General features: G+C 51.1%; 1 protein-coding gene across 1 annotated transcript in view; it reads left to right on the top strand.

Moving 5' to 3' along the window:
* Positions 1-20,141, top strand: part of Col23a1 (collagen type XXIII alpha 1 chain) — a 268,072-nt gene that overhangs the window by 201,997 nt on the left and 45,934 nt on the right. Inside the window, exons 3-5 of the mRNA XM_060363748.1 lie at positions 6,482-6,526; positions 14,446-14,453; positions 16,016-16,042. Of these exons, the coding sequence (XP_060219731.1) occupies positions 6,482-6,526; positions 14,446-14,453; positions 16,016-16,042 (80 nt within the window). The remainder of the gene's footprint in view (positions 1-6,481; positions 6,527-14,445; positions 14,454-16,015; positions 16,043-20,141) is intronic.

The raw sequence follows: 20,141 nt of genomic DNA, 5'->3' as shown, positions 1-20,141 counted from the left end.
GGGACACCAGCACACCTGGCTCTTTACATAGACTCTGGTACCCCAACTCAGATCCTTATGCTCACGTAGCAAGCGTTCACCAACTGAGCTATCTCCGCAGATCCTTTCCTTTTTCTTCTTTTGGAACTGCCTTGTTTCCTGCAGCATAAGGTCCCCAAGGCTTGTCCATGTTGTAGCATGTGTCAGAACTTCCTTCCCGCTTAAGGCTGAGTCACTTCGGTATGCTATGAGCTGCACTCGCTTACTCACCCTAGAAAATGGGATGTGTCTCAGCCTTAAACAAGAAGGAAATTATCCTACCTTCCAGCCGTTGGGTCTGGGACCATTTCTTGGTTTCTCTGAGCCTCTGCCTCAGTCCTAACCCCATCTGTAGAAAGAAAAGGAGGAATGGAGAGAGAGAGAGAAAGAGAGAGAGGTCTGTTGTGAAACTGTTGAACAGATTCAATTAGAAAAACTACATAAAAGTCCCTGCCCCGTGAGACTGGCAGACGAGAGGGTCAGGTCAGCAGCGGGGGTGGGTGGCCAGGGAGTGGCCTGGTCACTGAGTCTCTGAACAGCCCAGGTAGAGGAGTGGCTACCCTACAAGAGGCCGTAAGTCAGGTGCTGGTGGAAACATCATTAGGGGAGGTAGAAGCAGGGAGATTTGGGGAGATTTTGAGTTGAGAAGCGTGTCAAGGTTTAGAGTCCCCCTGTGGAGCTGGCCAATGGTGTGGCTACTTCAGCCCAAACAAAGAAAACATTTTTGTACTCGAATTTTCAGTACTGTGGACCTTTTGGGCCTGGGGCAGTAGCTCAGTTGATAGAGTGCTTTCCTGGCATCCACAAGGGCTCTATCCCCAGCACCACATAAACCAAATATGGTGATATGTGCCTATAAATCCTAGCACTTGGCAGCAGGTAGAGACAGTAGGATCAGAAGTTCAGGGTCATCTTTGCTACCATGAGACCATGTCTTTAAAAAAATGAATAATAAAGAAATAAAGGTTTCCATGTATCTGCCCTTGAACTCCTGGAGCGAGTTAATGTGGCCACAGGCATTCTGAGTTAGTCAGCCTTGATCCATCCAGGGGGCCCTGGATGGCATGTGCCATACAAGAAACCTCAGGGCTGCATGGAGCAATCCCACTCTCAGACTGCGCAATAGCTTTGGAATGCTCAGCTTACAGATGAGCAGGGATGAGGGGAACGGAAGAGTCCTCCACTTCCCATAGGGCTGGCCTTGCACTTCTGTACTCAAAATGGGGGTTAGGGGCTGCAGTTGAGACTCAACAGTAAAATGTTTGTCTTAGCTTGATGGAGTCCTGAGGTCCAGCATCAGAAAAACAATGACAAGGCTGCACTTGAGGACATGACCAGTACCTGGACAAAACACCTGCCCTCAAAACGAGAGCTGCTGGTTCTCCAGATGCCTGGGGGAAGTGGAAAAAAAAAATGTCTACATGAAGATCTCATGCCCAGGCATGGCCATATCACCCATCTTCATGCAATGGGGGGAGAAGCAAAAACAGAAATCACTCTCCTCCCCAACCACCTATCCTTACCAATCCAGGTGGTCCTGAGTCTGCTTTAAGGACTGGAACTTCCTGGATTGCCAGGTATGTCCAACCTGAGGTCTGTGGGATGTATGTAGCCCAGGATAACTCTGTACTTGACAAAACAAGATAGTAAACTTAAAACATTGAAATTGTTTGTGGGGGGGGTCAATTTTTTGGTAATTTGAGTGGGTAGTTGTTGAGCATAAACTTCACAGATGACAACCTCGTATCGCAGTGTCAAAAAGTTGGATGCGCCTGACTAACAGTTATTTGAAGAGAATAAATGGGAAGAAATAAGAGAGGCATTGACCTTTCCTCAACCACCATCCCAGTTCCAGGCTGGGAACTGGAGACAAAGAACTGTATGAGGGACTGTATGAAGAGCTGGTAGGGGAGAGAGCAGAAACGAGTACAGGGAGAGACAAAGAGATAAAGCCATTGTCTAGGTTGGGAGTGGGGGAGGGAGGGCACAACAAGAGGACTCTGGGGTGCCACCAGCCAGCTTCTTGGGCTCTGGTGAGGTCTTCACTCCAGTAGGGAAAGCAACTAGGAGTCTAGTTTGTCTGGGTGCATGTTGCCTCCCCTTAAAGTTGAGCATCTGAGTATGAACCTTAGAATAAAGGTAGACCAGTTGGCCACATGAGTGACTCCCACAAAAGAGCCTGGTTGTGACCAGCCCTGGAGTGTGTTTCCAAGCAGCCTTCTTGTTCTCCACTTGGGCCCTTTCATCTACCAGTGACAGCCAGTGTGGGCAGGCTGCAGCCCTGCATGCTCAGTGACATGCCCGCTTGGGCCTGCTTTGCACAAAGGGCCCCAGGGGCAGGGCACACCACCCTGCCTGGGCAGCTGCCTACTCTGTCATGCCCCTCTCTATTGGGCCTGCTGTCAAACCATGCCACCCAGAAGAACCACCCGGGCAAATCAATTTGTTCCGCCACCTCAAGAAAAGCAAATCTGACCTAAGTTAGGGACAGGGAATTTTATTCCTGTGCCCAGCGATGACCATCAAAATGCCATGGTGCTGGTTCAGCTTCAGGCCTGGACACAGCCTGATGCTTTATTCCCCGGTTGGGCCTCCTTCCCTGTCGTGCCCCACAGCTCCACCTTCTATGTCCTGGAAAGAGCCCCCAAGGCTTTGTGGGTGAAAACTGGGTCTTCTCCATTCACCAGCAGAGAAGCATGGCCCCGTGCATGCTGATTGCAATCCCTGTGTCCTTTTTGCCCTAAAATAGATACATCCACAGAGGTCACCAAGGATGCTGAGAGACCCCCAAACTCCGGGGCATAGTTACTCTGCGAGGCTGGTTCACAAGGTTCTCAGGTGCCAGCAGCCACACACAGGGCACAGGAAGGAGATAAAAGAGGAAAGGCTGGGTTACAGCAATCCTGGGATGGCAAGATACCCACATGGAGATGTCAAGGAGGCAGTTGGCCACACACTCCGGTGCAGATGCCACAGGCATGGGCCTAGAGACCCCCATAAACTTTAAACACCATGCAGGTGCAAGTAGCCATTTGTCATGGGGGTGCTGGAGTCAGGGCCTTGCCAGGTTAACATGTTAACATGGTCCCTCTCCAATTTCAACACGAACTCCAACCTCAAAGCCTGCGTCCAGAAAACCAGGGTCTATGAGTTTGATAGAAGTTTCTGTCCTAAACGCGGAGCTACGGGATGAAGTGTGTTTGCCTCTTTCATGGTTTTTCTCTTTTATCTTTAAGCACAGAGTCTCATGTAGCCCAGACTAGCCTCAAACTCAATATAGCCATGTATGATTTTGAAGTCCTGGTCCTCCTGCCTCCTCTTCCCAAATGCTGGGATTATAGGCCCTTGCCATGATGCCTGGTTTATGCAAAGGATAAGCCCAGAGCTTCATGCATGCTAGGCAAGCACGCTAGCAATTGAGCAACAGCGTGTCTTCAATCCTTAAGTTTGGTTCAGCTGTTCTGACCTGAAACCCTCACCCAGGACGCTAGGAAGAAATTCATCCTCTGTGCTTTCACCGCAAAGGTCTCATGATCCAACATGGCCCTGTGGGGACCTTCCCATCCAGAAGAACCTGCATCTCTCCTTGTCCCTCAGAGTCCTTCTCTCCTCCAGATGCAACGCACCCCTTCACAAAAGCCAGACGCACCCTCTGAGCCAGGGCTGGGCTGCTTCTCTGCCCTGTGCTGACTCCTCAGTCTAGGATGTACCATAAGCACCCGCTCAGTCAGGGAGAAGGAAAAAGGAAGCACACTGTATTGATCGCTTTTGCTGTGACCAAATGCTGGAAGGAAGGAAGGAAGGAAGGAAGGAAGGAAGGAAGGAAGGAAGGAAGGAAGGAAGGAAGGAAGGAAGGAAGGAAGGGAAGGAGGAAAGGAGGGAGGGAAGGAGGGAGGGAGGAAGGAGGGAAAGAGGGAGGGAGGGAGGGAGGGAGGAGGGGCTTACTTTGGCTCACAGTTTGGAGATGCAGTCTATAATATCAAGAAAGATGTGGTAACAGGAGCTTGAGGCAGCTGGTCCCATGACATCTCCAGTCAGGAAAGATGAATACTGGTGCTCAGCTCACTGTCTCCTTTTCATGCAGTCTGAGACTCCAGCCCCACGGTGTAGCATCCACTCACAACTAGGGCGGGTCTTCCAACCTCAGTCAACTCAATCTAGAAACCCCCTGGGTCATGTTCAAAGCTTTAACGCCGAAGGGACTCTAGATCCCTTTCAAGCTGACAGCCAGTACTAACCATCACACATACAAATGCTAGCTTCACCATGAACAGCTCTGCCGTGCCTAGAGTTGATTAATGGCCAGGCACTGGATCTCACCCTGGTTGTTCTGAGAACTCTTGAGGAGTTTTGAGGATGACTTTTGCATAAAAGATAATGTCCTAAAAGACAGTCACACCTTGTCCTTCAGTGGCCCCGCCCCAAAATAGAGCCAGGTATGCAGTGAGCAGGCAAAACAGACAGAGAAATGCTGTGCTGAGTAGTTTCATGTCAACTTGCTAAAAGCTGGAGTCGTCAAAGAGGAGGGAGCTGAGAAAATGCCTCTGTAAGACTGGGCCGCAGGCAAGATCGTGGGGCATTTTTAAATTAGTGATTGATATGGAAGGGCCCAGCTCACTGTGGGTGGGATTTATAAGTCCTGGGACTTATAAGAAAGCAGGCTGAGCAAGCCATAAGGAGCAAGCCAGTAAGCAGCACCCCTCCATGGCCTCTGCATCAGCTCCTGCCTCCAGGTTCCTGCCCTGTTTGAGTTCCTGTCCTGACTACCTTTGGTGATGAACAATGACGTGGAAGCAAAAGCCAAATGAAACCCTTCCTCTCCGAGTTGCTAATGGTCGTGGTGTTTCTTCACTGCAACAGTAACCGTGAGTAGGACAAATACCATTTGCAAAACTCAACCCAGGGGCCGGAGCCATGGCTCAGCAAGTCAAGAAGCCTTCAAGTGCTTGTAGACAATCAGAATTCAGTTACCCGCACCCGCATCAGGCTGCTTACAACTGCCTGTAACTCCAGGCTCCTGTCCTCTATAAGCTCTTGCACACATGTGTGCATACACACACACACACACACACACACACACACACTAATAAAAATGTTGGCTTTGTTTCAGCTTGGTTTGTTGTGTGCTTGTTTTTGTTCTTTAGTTGGGTTTGTTTGTTTGTTTGTTTGTTTGTTTGTTTGTTTTGAGACAGGGTTTCTCTATGTAGTTCTGGTGTCCTGGACTCACTCTGTAAACCAGGCTGGCCTCAAACTCACAGAGATCCACCTGCCTCTGCCTCCCCAAGTGTTGGAACTACAGGTGCATGCCACTGTACCTGGCTGCTGTTTCTTTTTCAAAACAAGTTTTAATTATGTAGACCAGACTGCTCTGATACTTACAGAGATTCACCTGCCTCTGGCTCTAGAGTGCTGGAATTAAAGGCACACAGCTCAGCTTTTGGGGGGGCGGGGAGTCAGGTGTGGTGGCACGTGCATTTAATCCCAGCACTCAGGAAGCAGAGGCAGGTGGATCTCTGTGAGTTCAAGACCAGCCTGGTCACCAAAGCAAGTCTAGGACAGCAGGACTACACAGAGAAACTGTCTCAGAAAAAAAAAAAAAAAAAAGAAGAAGAAGAAGAAGAAGAATTACTTAATCAGCCTGAATTATTAATCAGACTTAATAACTTCAAGTCTGTGAGGAACAACCACACTTAGGAGGAGGAGAAGGCAGAGCCTGGGGCAGAGCAGCACAGGTGATGGATGCTTGCAGGGGATTCTGAAAGCGCCTCAGACACCACTGTCCCTGTGCAGCTGACTATGAGGAACTCAGACTCCGGCTCAAGGCTGGCCTGTGACTTGGTGCCATCTCCTCTTCTGATATGCAGATCACTCGGGTCTGGGGACTGACAAGGGTGGAGGGCAATATAAACTGTGGAAGGAGGTCTGGATCGGCAAAGAACATAGAGTAACATGTCTGTGTCATGTTACATGTGTAAGCAGCTCCCAGGTGTGGAAGGGTGGGGGTCAAGTGAACTGTGGAAAGAAGTTAAAGGGAGAGCATAGATTGCCACGTTTGGTCTGTAACACCCTGACCTGTGGCAGTATTGGTTTTTACCATGCGGGTCATTTCAGAACACTGCAAAGCATTTTGGGTGCTTTTGTAAGAAAACTCTCACCCTCAGCCTTGTGTTTCCCCCGAGTCTGAAGTCTGTCGTCTGCACGATTCTCCCAGGCCGGGTGTCCCAGGAGTAACTCTTAGCTTGAAGGGGACCTAGGAATGAGTAAATGAAAGGCAGGAAGTGACTGACAAGGGGAGAGAGATCTCTCTACCATCTCCCTCACCAGCCTCAGGCAGGCTGCCCTCAGGGTGCTCTGTAGCTATGGAGGAGAGGATCATTCAGCTCTGCTGCTGGTGGCAGCCAGAGGCATGTGCAAAAACGCCAGCTTTCCTTCTCAACGAATCCCTCCTTGTTTTCCTGTCTAGGTCCCCCCGGACGGCGTGGCAAGCCCGGACGAAGAGGCGACCCTGGTGAGTCCTGGCTTTTCTTAGTTCCCGACTAAGCAAGGGCTGATGGACGCAACGTGGACCCTGGACCCAGATGGAGGTGCCAGCCTCCTACTTCCTGGTCCTGAACCATATCTTTCTTCTTGAATGCCAGCCACTATCTCTGGGCCACCATGCCTCACGTCACCTTTTCCTGGCTTCCTGGCATCCGCAATTCCCAGACTAGACGCTCTATATCCTCAGCATCCCCCCTGAATCTGTCAGCCTTACAAATAAAATTCTCTATCACCCAGTCTGAAACAGCTCCCCTTATGAAAGCAGGGACCCTGCCGTAGTGGATTTCAGCTCCTTCCCAGACCCTTCCTCTCCGACCTTCAGCAGACCCACCAGGCCAAGGCTTTCACCACCCTTCCCCACGCAAACCCACAGCCACCTCCCCCCACCCCACCCCTGCCATCACCTTCATTTGCAGCCAAAATGAACTTACTCTGCAGAGTCCCTCATAGTTTGACCTCTGATCCCTAAGAGGCATCTACCCCTCTGCCTTGCTTTCCCATGTCTGTGACATCATCTTGGCCCAAGTTGCTAATGGCAACATGGCTACAGTAATTCATGTCGCTGTCTTCATCTTCCTTCTTTCTCTCCTTTTTCACTTCTCTCCTTCCCTTCTTTTCTTCCTCCCTCTCTTTTTTCTCACTTCTCCTTCCCTCCCTCCTTTCCTTTTTTTTTTTTTTTGAGACAGAGTTTCTCTGTGTAGCCTTGGCTGTCCTGGACTCACTTTGTAGACCAGGCTGGCCTCAAATTCACAGAGATCCACCTGCCTCTGCCTCCCCGAGTGCTGGGATTACAGGCGTGCACCACCATACCCGGCTCCCTCCCTCCTTTTTTATTCAGCTATCAAGAAAAAAAAAATCAGGGATCTAGAGAGATGGCTTCAATGGTTAAGCGCTTGCTGCTCTTACAAAGGACCTGAATTTGGTTCCCAAAACCTATACTGGGTGACTCACAACCACGTCTCCAGCTTCAGGAGGTATAATGCCCTCTTCTGGCATCTGTGGGTACTGCATGCACATATACATACCTTCACACACACACACACACACACACACACACACACAATTTTTTAAGTCCATCTAAACACTGGTGTTTCCACATCCCTTTTGGTATTCTGGTATTCGTTTGCACTGGCTTGAGCATACACGACAGGTGCTATGGGTGGATGTTAATAATCTCAGGTCAACTGAATGGGCTTCCTGCAACTATATACACATACATAAGAGAAACATTCAGAGCTGTGGATGAGCCAGGTGACACATTAGCTGCCTAAGGACTGCAGAATTCTATTTTTTAGTGTGATAGATTGACTCCGGGTAGGCAGTTGGAGTTCATTCTCCCTAGATGGCTGGTGCTGCTTCAAGAAAATGCTTCATGGTTAAGTGTCCGCGGAGCCAACGATCCTGTGAGCATGCATAAATGGCGAAAGAGTATAGAATGGCTCACTGCTCACTTCTTCATCTTTCTGGCTTCTGGCACCTCACTGCTGGCCCCTCCCCAAGCCTGAGTATTTCTGTCTCCCCCCAACCCTGCCCACCCCACTTGCACATCGCTAACCTCGACCTGTCAGCTTGAGTCCCACTTGCCTCGTCAATGAGTCTGCCCTTGGCCCTCACTTCCTCTCTCTCTCTCCCTGTAGCATCCCACCGCTGCGGCCCTGGCTGCCCCCGGACACTGATGTGTCTCCCACCCTGCCTCATGCTGCAGAGATTGAACACAGCATCCTGGCTCCTCCCCTCTCACGGGGAGGCAACATCCAGCCGCTCTGCTCCCGATCCTGCCCTTCCCCACGCCAAGCCCCTCTCCATTTCTTCCATTTATCTCTGATCTCTCTCACCTCCTCTGTCACCATGACCACAACCTCCTACAGCTCTCCCCACCTACCCTGACTCCCACATGCAGCCTCACCATGGCTGTCCAGAGCCTTGTCACCTCTCTGTCTTCAATCCTCAAGTCCTCCCCTGCTCCAGATGTGTTTTTCTCTACCTGAGCTCTCACTGGGCGATCAGCTTTCTCTATCCCCAAGAATGAAACTCAGGTAACTCCTCTAGGAAGCAGTCTGTAACCCCGTGGCTGAGGCCACACCCGCCTCCAGCTTCCAGCCTGTTAATATGTGGCCAGGGAAGACAGGAGCATCACTTACACAACACCACAGACAGGGCACAGTTGTGAGGAACCACGGGACCAGAGGGACCCACCACTAAGAAGACTGAAGGCTGGCCACGCCCAAGGAAAGCTAGCGAAGGTTCAATGGATGTTCCATCTTCTCCCAGGGGGCTGGCCTTGGGCATCTATGCTTTTGCAGAAGCCCCGCCCCTAAGTTCCCAGAGTTCACTGGGCGCAAGCACGTTTCTTATTTTTCCCTGCTTGCCCAGACTCTTTGAAGCAGAAGGGGGTTTATGCTGAACTCTGGGACTAGCTCCATTCGTTCTCCCTCCGTGTGATGGCACTCTGTGTCCTGCCTGGTGCTCGCCTCATCTTTCAGTTCTTGTTTTCTTCCTCTGTGACAAGTTTCCTTGCCTTTCACTGTCCACTCATTGACATCCTTTACGGAAGGAGATGAGAAACACTGTCACCTTTTTAAGAACAAAAATATAATGTGCCTCAGTTCCCTCAAAAAAACCTATTAGAGGGGTTGGAGAGATGGCTTGGTCAAGAAAACGCTCGCGGCCTAAGCCTGAGGAACCAAGCAAGATCCCCGGCACCCTCGTAAAGTGCCATGGTGGCCTGCATCCCTAACTCCGGTGCTGGAGAGACAGAGATGAGCACATAGATCCCTGAGGCTCTGAAGCATCGGTGACATGCACCCACACACCTAAACCACCGAAGAAACCCTGTTTCTAAAACACTCTGGATACTGACACTTGAACCTGACTTCTGCAGCCACATACACACACGTGTGCAGACACACATATATGAACACATACACACGAAAACCAGACACAGATCTAAAAGAGACCTTTCTTAAAAGAAGGCATACTAATTGCCAGCGGCAGTGAGTGGGGTGGGTACCTCGGCCCACCACTGGGGAGCCTGAAGGAGCACTGGTTAGCTCCAGGCCAACTTGGGCCAGGCCAGCCTGTCTCAAAAGAAGAAGAAAGGAAGGGAGAGAAAAACTTAACAAAAGCAAAAACGGCCCAACAGGGGGAAATGTCCACATCACTAGGCCTCAGGTGAATGCAAATCAGAACCATTAGATGAATCACCTCATCCCAGCTGTTATCAGAAGGACTGAAGATAGCATGTGCTGGTGCAGATGTGGAGGAAGGGAATCTCTGCCCACTGTCAGTGAAAGTACAACATGGGGTCTCCTCAAAGAGTTAGAGAACCCAACCTGTACCACCTGGGTTTAGGTGCAGAAGAAATGAGGTCCCCGTTGGGGAGGGACAGCTGCGCTCACTGTTCGTCACAGCGCTTTTCACAGCGGCTGTGATAAGGCACCCTAGAGTCTGTGCACAAATGGGGAAAGTAAAATCTAGTCGAGACACAACGTGGAACAGTATTCATCCACGAGAGGGGACTGGATGCTGCCAGTTCCGGGAAAACAAGTGGAACTGAACCAGCAAGCCCCAAGCTAATGAGAGACCCTGTCAAAGATAAACAAATAAACAAATAAAAAAACAAACAAATAAATAAAATGTGTGAAGAATGACCCCCAAGGTTGACCGCTGACCTCCTCGTACACCTGCAGCTCTCTACTGCGTCCTTCAGAGCCCTTCATTCCACGTGTTCCCCAGGGTACTGTAAGATGAGAATATGCTCTTCCCCCCACTCTGCAGAACAGAAAGCAAGGATGCAAGGGAAACACTGTCTTGTCTGAGGTCACCCACTAGCCGAGGCACAATCCCTCCCCGCATCCCTTCTGTGAGCTGTTCTGTTTCTCCCTGTCAGAGCCAGAGAGAACCACACAAAGCAGATGGCCCCCTCCGGATGACTTCGGATGGGCCTGGTGTTTATTTCTAGATAGTTTCACACACATGCACACCCTGGCATTGTCACCCTCTGTTACATAAGGCAGGCCTTTTCCTGTGCGTCTGGGAGAAAGGCTCTCTTTTGGAGTGCTGGGACAGGATCTGTTATCCTACCACAGACACGCCCTGCCATCCATAGAACCAATTCCTTAGTCTCTCTCCATGGAAGGAGATGATGCCCTGGACAGCATCCTCACGGCCCTCTCATGCGTCTAGGTCCATCTGGCCCAAACAGAATGGAGGTCTCACCTACTCCTAGCTAGTTTGCCACTGGGAAGGGAGCAGGGCAATGTCTGGTGTCCTTGTCTGGGCCATCCTCTCTCCCCAGGCGAGCCCGTGTGACACTAAATTCCAGAGAGGACATTTTCTACCTGAAGTTTCCACTCTAGCTAAAAGGCTGGAGGCCTCTCCGGAGCACCATTTAAATATGAGCGTCGTCGCTCTGTGGTTGAGTCATGCTCAGGGCCATGGTTCTTCAACGTGAAATAATAACACAGTGGAAAATTGGCAACTGTCCTTCTTTTCCTTGGGGTCTATGTGAGTCTGTGTGCACGTCTGTGTATGTGTGTGTGTTACATACATTTGCATGCATGTGAAAGAGAATGTGCTATAATTCCAACCTCTGCTGGTGTTTTGCCTGTGCTAGGGCCATTCTGGTTGCTTCATGTGGACATACACATACACACACACACACACGGAGAGAAAGAGAGAGCATTTTCTTCAGTCCTCCCCACCATCCAGAAAGGCAAACATGGACACTTGCCACATTCCCAGACACAAACTCCTATCCCACCTCCCCCTCATCAGCTCACACTGCCTCTGGTTTTACCTCAGCCTTGCTCCATCTATACACAAGCTCAGTTTAAAAGCCCTTGGGGACACACTATTCCCTAGAGAGTCCTGAGAACCACAGCAGAAGGTTCTTGAGCTCATGCGGGGAAGGGGTTGGGTTCTGAGGGTAGATCCTGGTGGTGGCATCACACTTGAGCTGGCTAAGTGGGCAAGTGAGCCTGTTCAAACTAGGGAGAGCAGATCACAGGCAGATAAGAAGCAGAGTCTCGGACAACAGTAACAGTTGTGGGGCTGGGAACAGGGACAGTGACTCTAGCATCCTCAGGCCACAGAACAAGCTACCACCTCCACTGTGTGGGCCATGCCCCGCCAGGCTAGCAGAAATACTCAGCAGGAAGATCAAACGTACCTTTGGGGGACACTGGGGAAATGCCCAACCTTGGAGAAGCCAAGAGCTCCAGATGGACGGGTCCCTAGACCCACCACCCACCTGTCAGCACGGAGCTGGCAGCTCACCCACCCAGGCAGCCCGTCTCTCCCACCCCCCAAGGTGTGGATGAGCATGGCTCCCAGATTGGGAAGCCCTGGCAAGGCACAGCCATTCTGTAGACAGTCCTGAGAATTACCAAAGCCTCTACTTCCTCAGACTAAGTCATCTGGCTCTCATTTAATTGTTCCCACATTCTTGGGCTTAGAACATGTGTTTGAAAGCTGTGTGCCCAAGGGTCAGAGAGCAAAGCACATGGTGGAGTCAGGCTCAAGGGTGGGGGGGAGACCTGAAGCAGCCTCACTTCCTAAGCAGGGACCCCTGAAGAGCCTAAGCCACGCCCCCTCCCCCCCCAAGCATCTCTCTTTACTTACCCACTTGCTACAGATTATAGCATCTGCCTGTCCAGCAGCCATGCCAGCCCAGTAAACTGTGTCACAACGTCACGTGCAAAGGGTTTAGCAGAGGTGCTGGCCAACAGGCGGCTCCTGCCCTGCTTGCCCTTTTCTCTTTAGTGCCTGTTTGAGTGTGTGTGACTGCCAGAGCCTGAGCTAGGCATCAGGGTAGCTGTCGGACATCAGTCACTCCAGAGGGGGGAAGCTGGCCTTAGTTGGAGTAGGTCATTTCCTCCAGTTGCTTGAGAGGCATGGACAGGAGGATAGACCCCCCACCCCTAGAGAAAAGCAGATGGACAGGTGGAGGCAGCCATGTTCATCTGGTTTCAAGAAGGTGATGAAGGTGATTAGTGATTAGACAGTAATTCCTGTCTCTTCCCCTGGGAGACAGGAAGCAAGGGCCATCACTGTAAGTTCAGAGTCTATGCTGTCCATACCCTGCTTGGCCCCAGTCGAGACTCAGGGAAGACACGGCCTCTGTATTCCCAATGGCGGGAGTATTAATACATCCTCTTCCCAGGTGAAAACCCTGACCATCTCTCCTGCCTTTATGAATATCCTCTCCCACCATCCCTTCAGTCAGAAAGTCTCCTTGCCAAGCGTCTCCGGATCCTCACCTCTTCCTACTGCTGCCGCTGGGACCGGCCAGGGGTAGCACACCCCAGCGCTGCCCTGGCCCCTATTGGCAGCCTTCATCCCTCTTGAATCCTTCAGTGACCCACACACACTGCCCATAGCATCCAGCCCTCCACTCTCCGTAACATGGAGACAGACCTTGCGTCCCCTGCTCTACTTCCACCTCAGAAAAGCCGGAGACTCGTTCCATCTCTGCTTCTCTCCATCCTGCCCCTGCTTTGCTGATAATTCACTTTCTCTCCCCCGCCCCTGCCCATCCAAGCCCAGCTGAGCCCCCTTCCTGAGCAGGCCAGGACAGTACCACACATACATACACACACACACACACACACACACACACACACACACTCCATCCTTGGAGCTTCCTGTGCCTATCCAGAGTCCTGTTTTGTTTTTGTTTCCTAATTACACTCTGCTAGGCAGGGCTCTTCACACTTGTCCTCACCACTGGGTCCCTTCCTCAACCACGAGGCTCCCAGATCACTGTTGGCCATGCAGACATACTCCTTATTCCAGTGACTGCCAAGAGCTGCCTGTGTGCACATCCTCGCCCCACAGGGTGGGCTCTGAGGTGCACTGGGAACGGAGGAGTGACCTGTTTGGTGGAAGCATGCACTTGTGGGAGGCACACGGCCTTGGGGAGCCGACAGATCATCTTCCTGCCCCTTAACTGACTCTAGCCACCCTTCGGCATCCGTGGGGACTCACCAGTGCCGAAGTCCCTTGTGTAAAATGACCGTATTTGCCTATAACCTACATGTAACACATCCTCCTCACAGATTTATTAAATCATCCCTAAGTGCCTAATGCAATGTAAATGATATGCAAATTGTTGTCATACTTAGAAAATAATGACAACGGCCTGTTCAATGAAGGCACAATTTTTTTCAAGTTGTGTGTGTATGTGTGTGTGTGTGTGTGTGTGTGTGTGTGTGTGCATGAGCGTAGGTGTGCAGATGTGTGGATGCACATACGTGTTCAGTGTCACCATACTTTATCTTCTGTAGGCAAGCCTTACCGGAGCCCCTGCCCCAATTAGCATCTAAATAATCTTACGGTTGGGGGTCACCCCCACATGAGGGACTGTATTAAAGGATGGCAGCATGAGGAAGGTTGAGCACCTCCACCCTGTACTCTTCCTTCAATCTCCTTGCGTACACCTAACCCCAGCGCGGGGCAGTGGTGACACCCACCTCTGTCCAACCATAGGTATGGAACGCCTTCACGCAACCCTTCCTTATACCCAAAATGGTCTCTCCTCTTTATCACTCTCCTCCCGAAATCCTGCTCACTGGAAAAGCAAGATCTAATTCACAGTTGGCTTTCCAGAACGTAACACAAATGAGCACCAACCAGCCTCACGAAATGAATACCTAAAGCCCAGGCATCTGGGAACAAGCATTGCCTCCCACGTGACTACCCAGGCCCCTCCAAGGACAAAAGGATCTCATCTTGGTTCTGCGGCTGACCCTTGCCTACAGGACCACCGTGGGCAACACTGCGACCCCACAGAAGCCCGGGGTGGTGAGGTGGGGGTGGCCAGGGCTGTGCTGAGGACAGGGATGGACCCTCGGTGCTGACGGCGCCTTTTCTGCTTGTGTTTTGCAGGCCCTCCTGTAAGTGTCTCGGACTCTGTGCTGTGCTGTGCTCCCGAAAGATAAGACATTTGCTTGGTTCTCTATGAAATCAGCTTTCTCGCATGAAATCAACTTTTGGTTAGAGACATGTGTGCTTTAAGAGCAAAGAAAAAGGTCAGGGATGTCGCTCAGCTGGTAGAGTGCCTTTCCTGGGATGTACAAGCCCTGGGTTTGACCCCCAGGACCACATAAAAACCCTGTGTGTCAATATACACCCATAATCCCAGTGTTTGGGAAGGGAAGGCCGCTGGTGTTTTTATTTTTTTTTTTTTTAATCCCACATGCTTTGGCAAAAGGCATCAGACAGTTGGGCTTGAACACTAGATCCCAAAGTTCATTTTTCTTCCCAGCCAGCATGTCTTGCTCCCAGCTGGGACTCTGTGAGCCCGGCCGGCTGGCGGAGGTGTTGAGGCGGCACCAGAAGTTAAAAATGTCACTGCATTTAAGAGGGCGTGAGGGGAAGCTCAGAGAGGCTCCCGCCTTGGCCACACAGGGGCCGCTTTGACAGCAGCGCCTCAGTGGGCCAGGGAATCCCGCTTACTCTGGGTTACGGATGTGTCTGCCTTTGATTCCTCTTGGCGTGTTTTCAGGGCCAGATAAATCCCCGTGCGTCCATTCAGGCGGCACACGGACAGTCTATTGAGGCCAAAATTAACCTTCCAAAGGAATGCTTTTCAGATGGGCCGTTTTGCTTCTGACTTCTACTTCCCACGATTCACCCCAACCTCTCCTCCCCTCCCCCAACGCCTCCCCGTTAGCACCCTTCAGAATCTGGGCTTCTCTGCCTGTAGCATCAGTCTGAGCCAAAGAGAAGGGCAGGCCTACAAAAATGTGGAGGCTTTTGGCCACAAGTGAACTTCCTGGTAGAGTGTTCCCTGAGGCCCCTTGGAGGCAGCTTGTGCAAACTTGTAGAAATGCAAAACGCACAGGCTAAGTCGTGCGGTTTTTGTTCTGGCTCCATTGTTAAAATAGTAAATGGGTTAAATGATCTCTACTGCAAGAGGAAGCCCATGTGTGGGACACTGTCAGGTGTCAGCGGCCTTGATCAGGCCTGACCTGAGCTGGGGTGCAGAGAAAGAGCCGGTAGCTGTGCATGCCCCCCATATTCTAGCTTCCAGAACTTTCTCAGTTCAGTCTGTCCCGGCAGAAGCAAGGATGAATGGAGCACCCACTGCAGCTCCCGCTTAAAGGATGTTTTCAGCCCCTGCTTTGGTCCTAGTGGTTGTGACACTTCCATCCCTATATGACCACATGTTCTCTGTCTTATGCCAGGACTGACATCGGGGTGACACATGTGGGTGCAGCGCCTTGACAGCCCTGATGAAGGCCCATAGTCGCTCTCCCATGGCCTCTGACAGGAGAAGGTGGCTGTCTATCCAACCCACCAGAGCCCTTGCATCCCCCCAAACCAGCACACTACAGCCTGCAAACCAGGCATAGAAGAACAGGGGTGGGTGGGGTGTGGCCAGACAGACTCATAAGCATTGCCGTATGGTTTTCTGCCAAAACTCTGATTATTAATGGCTTATTAATCACCACAGGGGCAATCAGGACGAGATGGCTACCCGGTAATTTGACAATTTTTTGTTGTTGTTGCTCTCTCTCTGCCTTCTCCTCTTAATTCGACATTCTCCTCCTGAACCTTGACTGAACTGCCTCGCTCAATCTTACTTCTGAGCTCCTTGGTAGCTAAGCTCTTTCTTTCTCTGGAAGGATCGGGGCACGCTCTAGGCAGACCCCAGTCTTGCAGCCTTCCTGAGATGCTGCCCAGGCAAAGCAAAGAGGCAAAAAAACAGCTTTCCTTCCAGCCTAGCATATCTGCTGAGCCTCGAGGCTGGCCCTGGGTAGGACACATCCTCCTGGAAGATGCTACTGTGCCTCTTCTTAGTGGCGGGGACTCCCTGTTATCTTACCACTCAGACTCAGGGTGCTGATTAGTTCCGGTGTGGCCTTAATGGTAGGAGTACCTCAAAAGACAAGTAGGCTTATATTTGGGGTTGATGTCCCTTCCCAGGCCAAATGAGTACCATATCAAAGACAAGGAGTTGGGTGACTCTGCTGCCATCAGGGCCTTGACAAGATGAAGGAAGACAGTAGCTTCCAGAAATACTGATGCCCCAGAACAAGCAGGGTCCAAGCGAGGTGACATGAGACACGGTTAAGGCAGGAGGACTACCATGAGTTTGAGGCCAGCCTGATCTACATAGGAATATTTTGCCTCATAAAAAATAAAAAATAAAAAAAAAGGCAGGGGGAGGTAGAATAGGAATCAGAAATTGATGAAGCCTGCAGAACAGAGCTTGGGGTGTCTTTCAGATGCAAGGGTTATTTCATGCTTTCAGGTAGGAGGATGCAAAAAAGGAAATGCCTACAGGTTCAGAGATCTGTCCAGACTCAGGACTGGCTGGCAACGGCGATGTGGTTCCCAGTCCTTCGGGGCATTCCTCGCAGGAGGCTGAGGAGAGCAGGGCAGCGCTGAGTATCGGGGACGTGGGCTAGATTCCAAACCTACGGCTTCACAGCTTGGTGAGCCCGAGGAAGGCACACACCCTCTCGGATCCTTAATGCCCTGCTCTGTGACTGAGATGACTAAGGCTTCACACACACTGTATGATGTCAAGGGTCTTCAGGAACCGCCCCACACACCCCTGCCCAGTGAGGGTCACAGAGCAGAGACGGTGCTGCAGCTGGCTGCCGCGGTCAACTGCGTGTGAGAGCATCTTAACACGCAGCACACTGGCTCTCGCGCCATTGCAAAAGTCATAAAGGGAACTTTCAAACGCTGAGCCTCTCTGCACATGCAAGGCCCAAAGGAGGGCGGGAAGTTTCCGCTGTTTGCTGTGAGCAGACCCTAACCCAGGAGCCCTCTCCACTGGCTCCAGGAGAGCCATTGGCTGGTAATGGAAGTCATTTTTCTTTTCCTGTCTAAGGTGCGGGGACTAGCTCTAAACAGCTGCCAGGAGGTCCACAACCTGCAAAGGCCTCTTCTCTCTCTCTCGCTGAGTCTCTCACCCCTGCTTTCTTCCCAGCTCTAGGGCAGAGGAGGGGATGGCAGGAGGCTTGGCAATAGGTTAAGCTGCAAGTTTGAATCCCTCTCTGCCACTGGCTGGCTGGGCCTCCTGGAGTAGGAAACCCCACCCCCAAGTGTCCCTAAACCTCAGGCTCCTTCCTGCCAGTGGAGATTGTCACAAGTCCTTTCCTTAGAGATCTGGGGTTCTGGTAAACAGAGATATACAAGGAACACCCATGACATGCAGGTCACAGCAAACCAATGCCATCTGATGGGGCTTTCAAAGAGACTGCGGAGACTAAATGTAAAATGTAGCATGTGACACATGTCTAGCTCCAAGCTTGGCCCACAGAGGGGATCTGTGGATTCTGGAATGGAGGCAGGATTCTCAAGGGTACCTTGCCTTGAATCGGGTAATTCTCTAGGAAGGAGGTCAGTGAAGGCCCAGCAGGCAGGCCTGAAGCAACCACCCCAAGTTCTCAAAACAGCTCCTCAGGTCACTGAGACAAGCTGGGTCCAGTGAGAGATGTAGGGACCCACCAAACCCTATAGAAAGCTGACGTCACAGCCCAGGGTCACCTTTTGCCGGTTGTTTCCATGTTTTGCCATGTGAGCCAGCCTGCTGCTGAACTCAGGCCATTCCTGTCACCAGTGCCAAGAGCAAGACTGCTCACCCAGCTGTATGCCCTTAGCACTTGGTGATGGTCCTAGATCTGGCCCTGCCACATGGGCTGACCTTTTCCTGAGACCTAGATGAGGAGGGGGGATCCCTGCTGCCAGAGAGAAAGCTGTCCCAGCCAGGGAGAGGCTCGTCGGCGTGGCCTACTTTGGCCTGAAGGATTTGAGTTCAATTCCAGTCTCTCGGCCTTTAGAAACAGAAACCCTTCAGCCTGGCCCTCAGCCTGCAGTCAGTTACCAATGAGTTACCAAACTCAGGCTCCCACTGGGTCATCGCAATTGACAATGTTACGCGTTATACACGTGTTTAGGATAGATCACTATACTTATCTCTCTGAGTCAGGTTCTCTCACTGAATGTAGAGCTTGTCGCCATTTTGGCTGACTGTCTGGCCGGGGAAACTCCAGGAATCTGCTTGTCTCTTCCCCTCCATCCTCCAGGCCCACAGTGATGGCGTCATAAGTACATTGTGTCTGGCTTTTACCTGGGTGTCACAGATCCAAACTCAGGTCTTCATGCTTGCCCAGCAAGGACTTTTCCTACCGAGCCACCTTTGAAGCCCACTGAGATTAAACTTTTAGGATGAGGATAGCACTTGGTTGGCAGAGTGCTCAGGCAGCAGGCCTAGAGCTCTGGGTTCGATACCCCACACCCCACAACCTCCGAGTGCTGGTGTGCTAGAATACCAACACTTGGGAAGTGGCAGCAGGAGGATCAGAAGTTCAAGGTCATATTTAGCTACATTCCTGAGGTTGAGGTCAGCCTGAGCCAGGAGAAACCCTGTCTCAAAAATAAACGAACAGGATCTGAAGAGGCGGCTCAGCAGTTAAGAGTGCTTGTGGGTTTCCAGCACACATGCGGGGGCTCACAGCCATGTAATTCCCATTGCAGGGGACTCAGTGCCCTCTTCTGACCTCTACACACATCAGGCACCCATACATACATGCAGACAAAAGTCATAAACTTAAACTAAAATAAATCTAAAAAAAAAAAAAACAACTTAAATACATAAATGTTTTATAGGATGGAAAAGAAGGGCCAGCGAGTTGGCTCAGGGAGTAAAGGCGCTTGCTACGCAAGGCTGACTGCCTGAGTCCAGGTCTCAGAATCCATGGGAAAGGTGGGATAAGAGAGCCAACCCCACAGAGCTGGAACACATACCAAGCACATACACACCGTGGCGTAAATGCCTACCCATATATGCACACGGATGCGCACAAAAATAACTAGATACGTAAATAAATAATTTAGATGTAATAAAAAATGTAATGGAGAAGTAAGCAAGGAAACCCCTCTAACTGCGAAGCACACACCCAAGCATTTGGATAGGAACCCAGTGTCGATTGATCGGTTTTAGGAACAGCTGTTGTGCCGCTGGGTTTTAGTGTTGGCAAACTCCGGGACCAGGGAGGGTTTTGCTTTTCCCACTGAACCAGAATCTCAGCAGTTCCTGTGGTGGGGGCGGGGGGGGAGAAAGAGCAAAAAAAAGGTGGAGCAAAGGGCTGTGAGGGGAGCCCCGGCCCATGCTTTCTACATTCCCTCTGTCTATCCCTGCCCATCCCCACCCCCCAGCCTAAAACCAGGTCCATATGTGTAGCCAGTAGGAGTGGCTAAGGGACAGGGGGCAGCAGGGGCCACCCACATCTGTGAGGCAGGTTATGGACTCAAGGGGGTCAGGGCTGACAGGGCTCCGGGGTCACTGTCTCTACGCCCTTCCAGAACAGAGGCTGCCTGTCTTCTGTGCCCCCAAGGGCTTGTTAACAGAACCTTATGGTTGCAATAAATGCATGTCATGTCCATTGTAAAACATTTGGAAAATAGAGAAAGGCACCCAAAAAAAAAAAAAAGGAAAAAGCAATCGTCCTTCGCCCTACCACCCACACACAATAAATCTCACTATTTTCATTTGTTCTTCTAGCATTTTTATATGCGGCTCCATTCCCATACTTCCATTATAAAAACAAGGCTACGGGGGCAAG

This window comes from Meriones unguiculatus, chromosome 11 (genome assembly GCF_030254825.1).
Source record: "Meriones unguiculatus strain TT.TT164.6M chromosome 11, Bangor_MerUng_6.1, whole genome shotgun sequence".
NCBI lineage: Eukaryota > Metazoa > Chordata > Mammalia > Rodentia > Muridae > Meriones > Meriones unguiculatus.
This window is presented reverse-complemented; position numbering and strand designations above follow the sequence as displayed.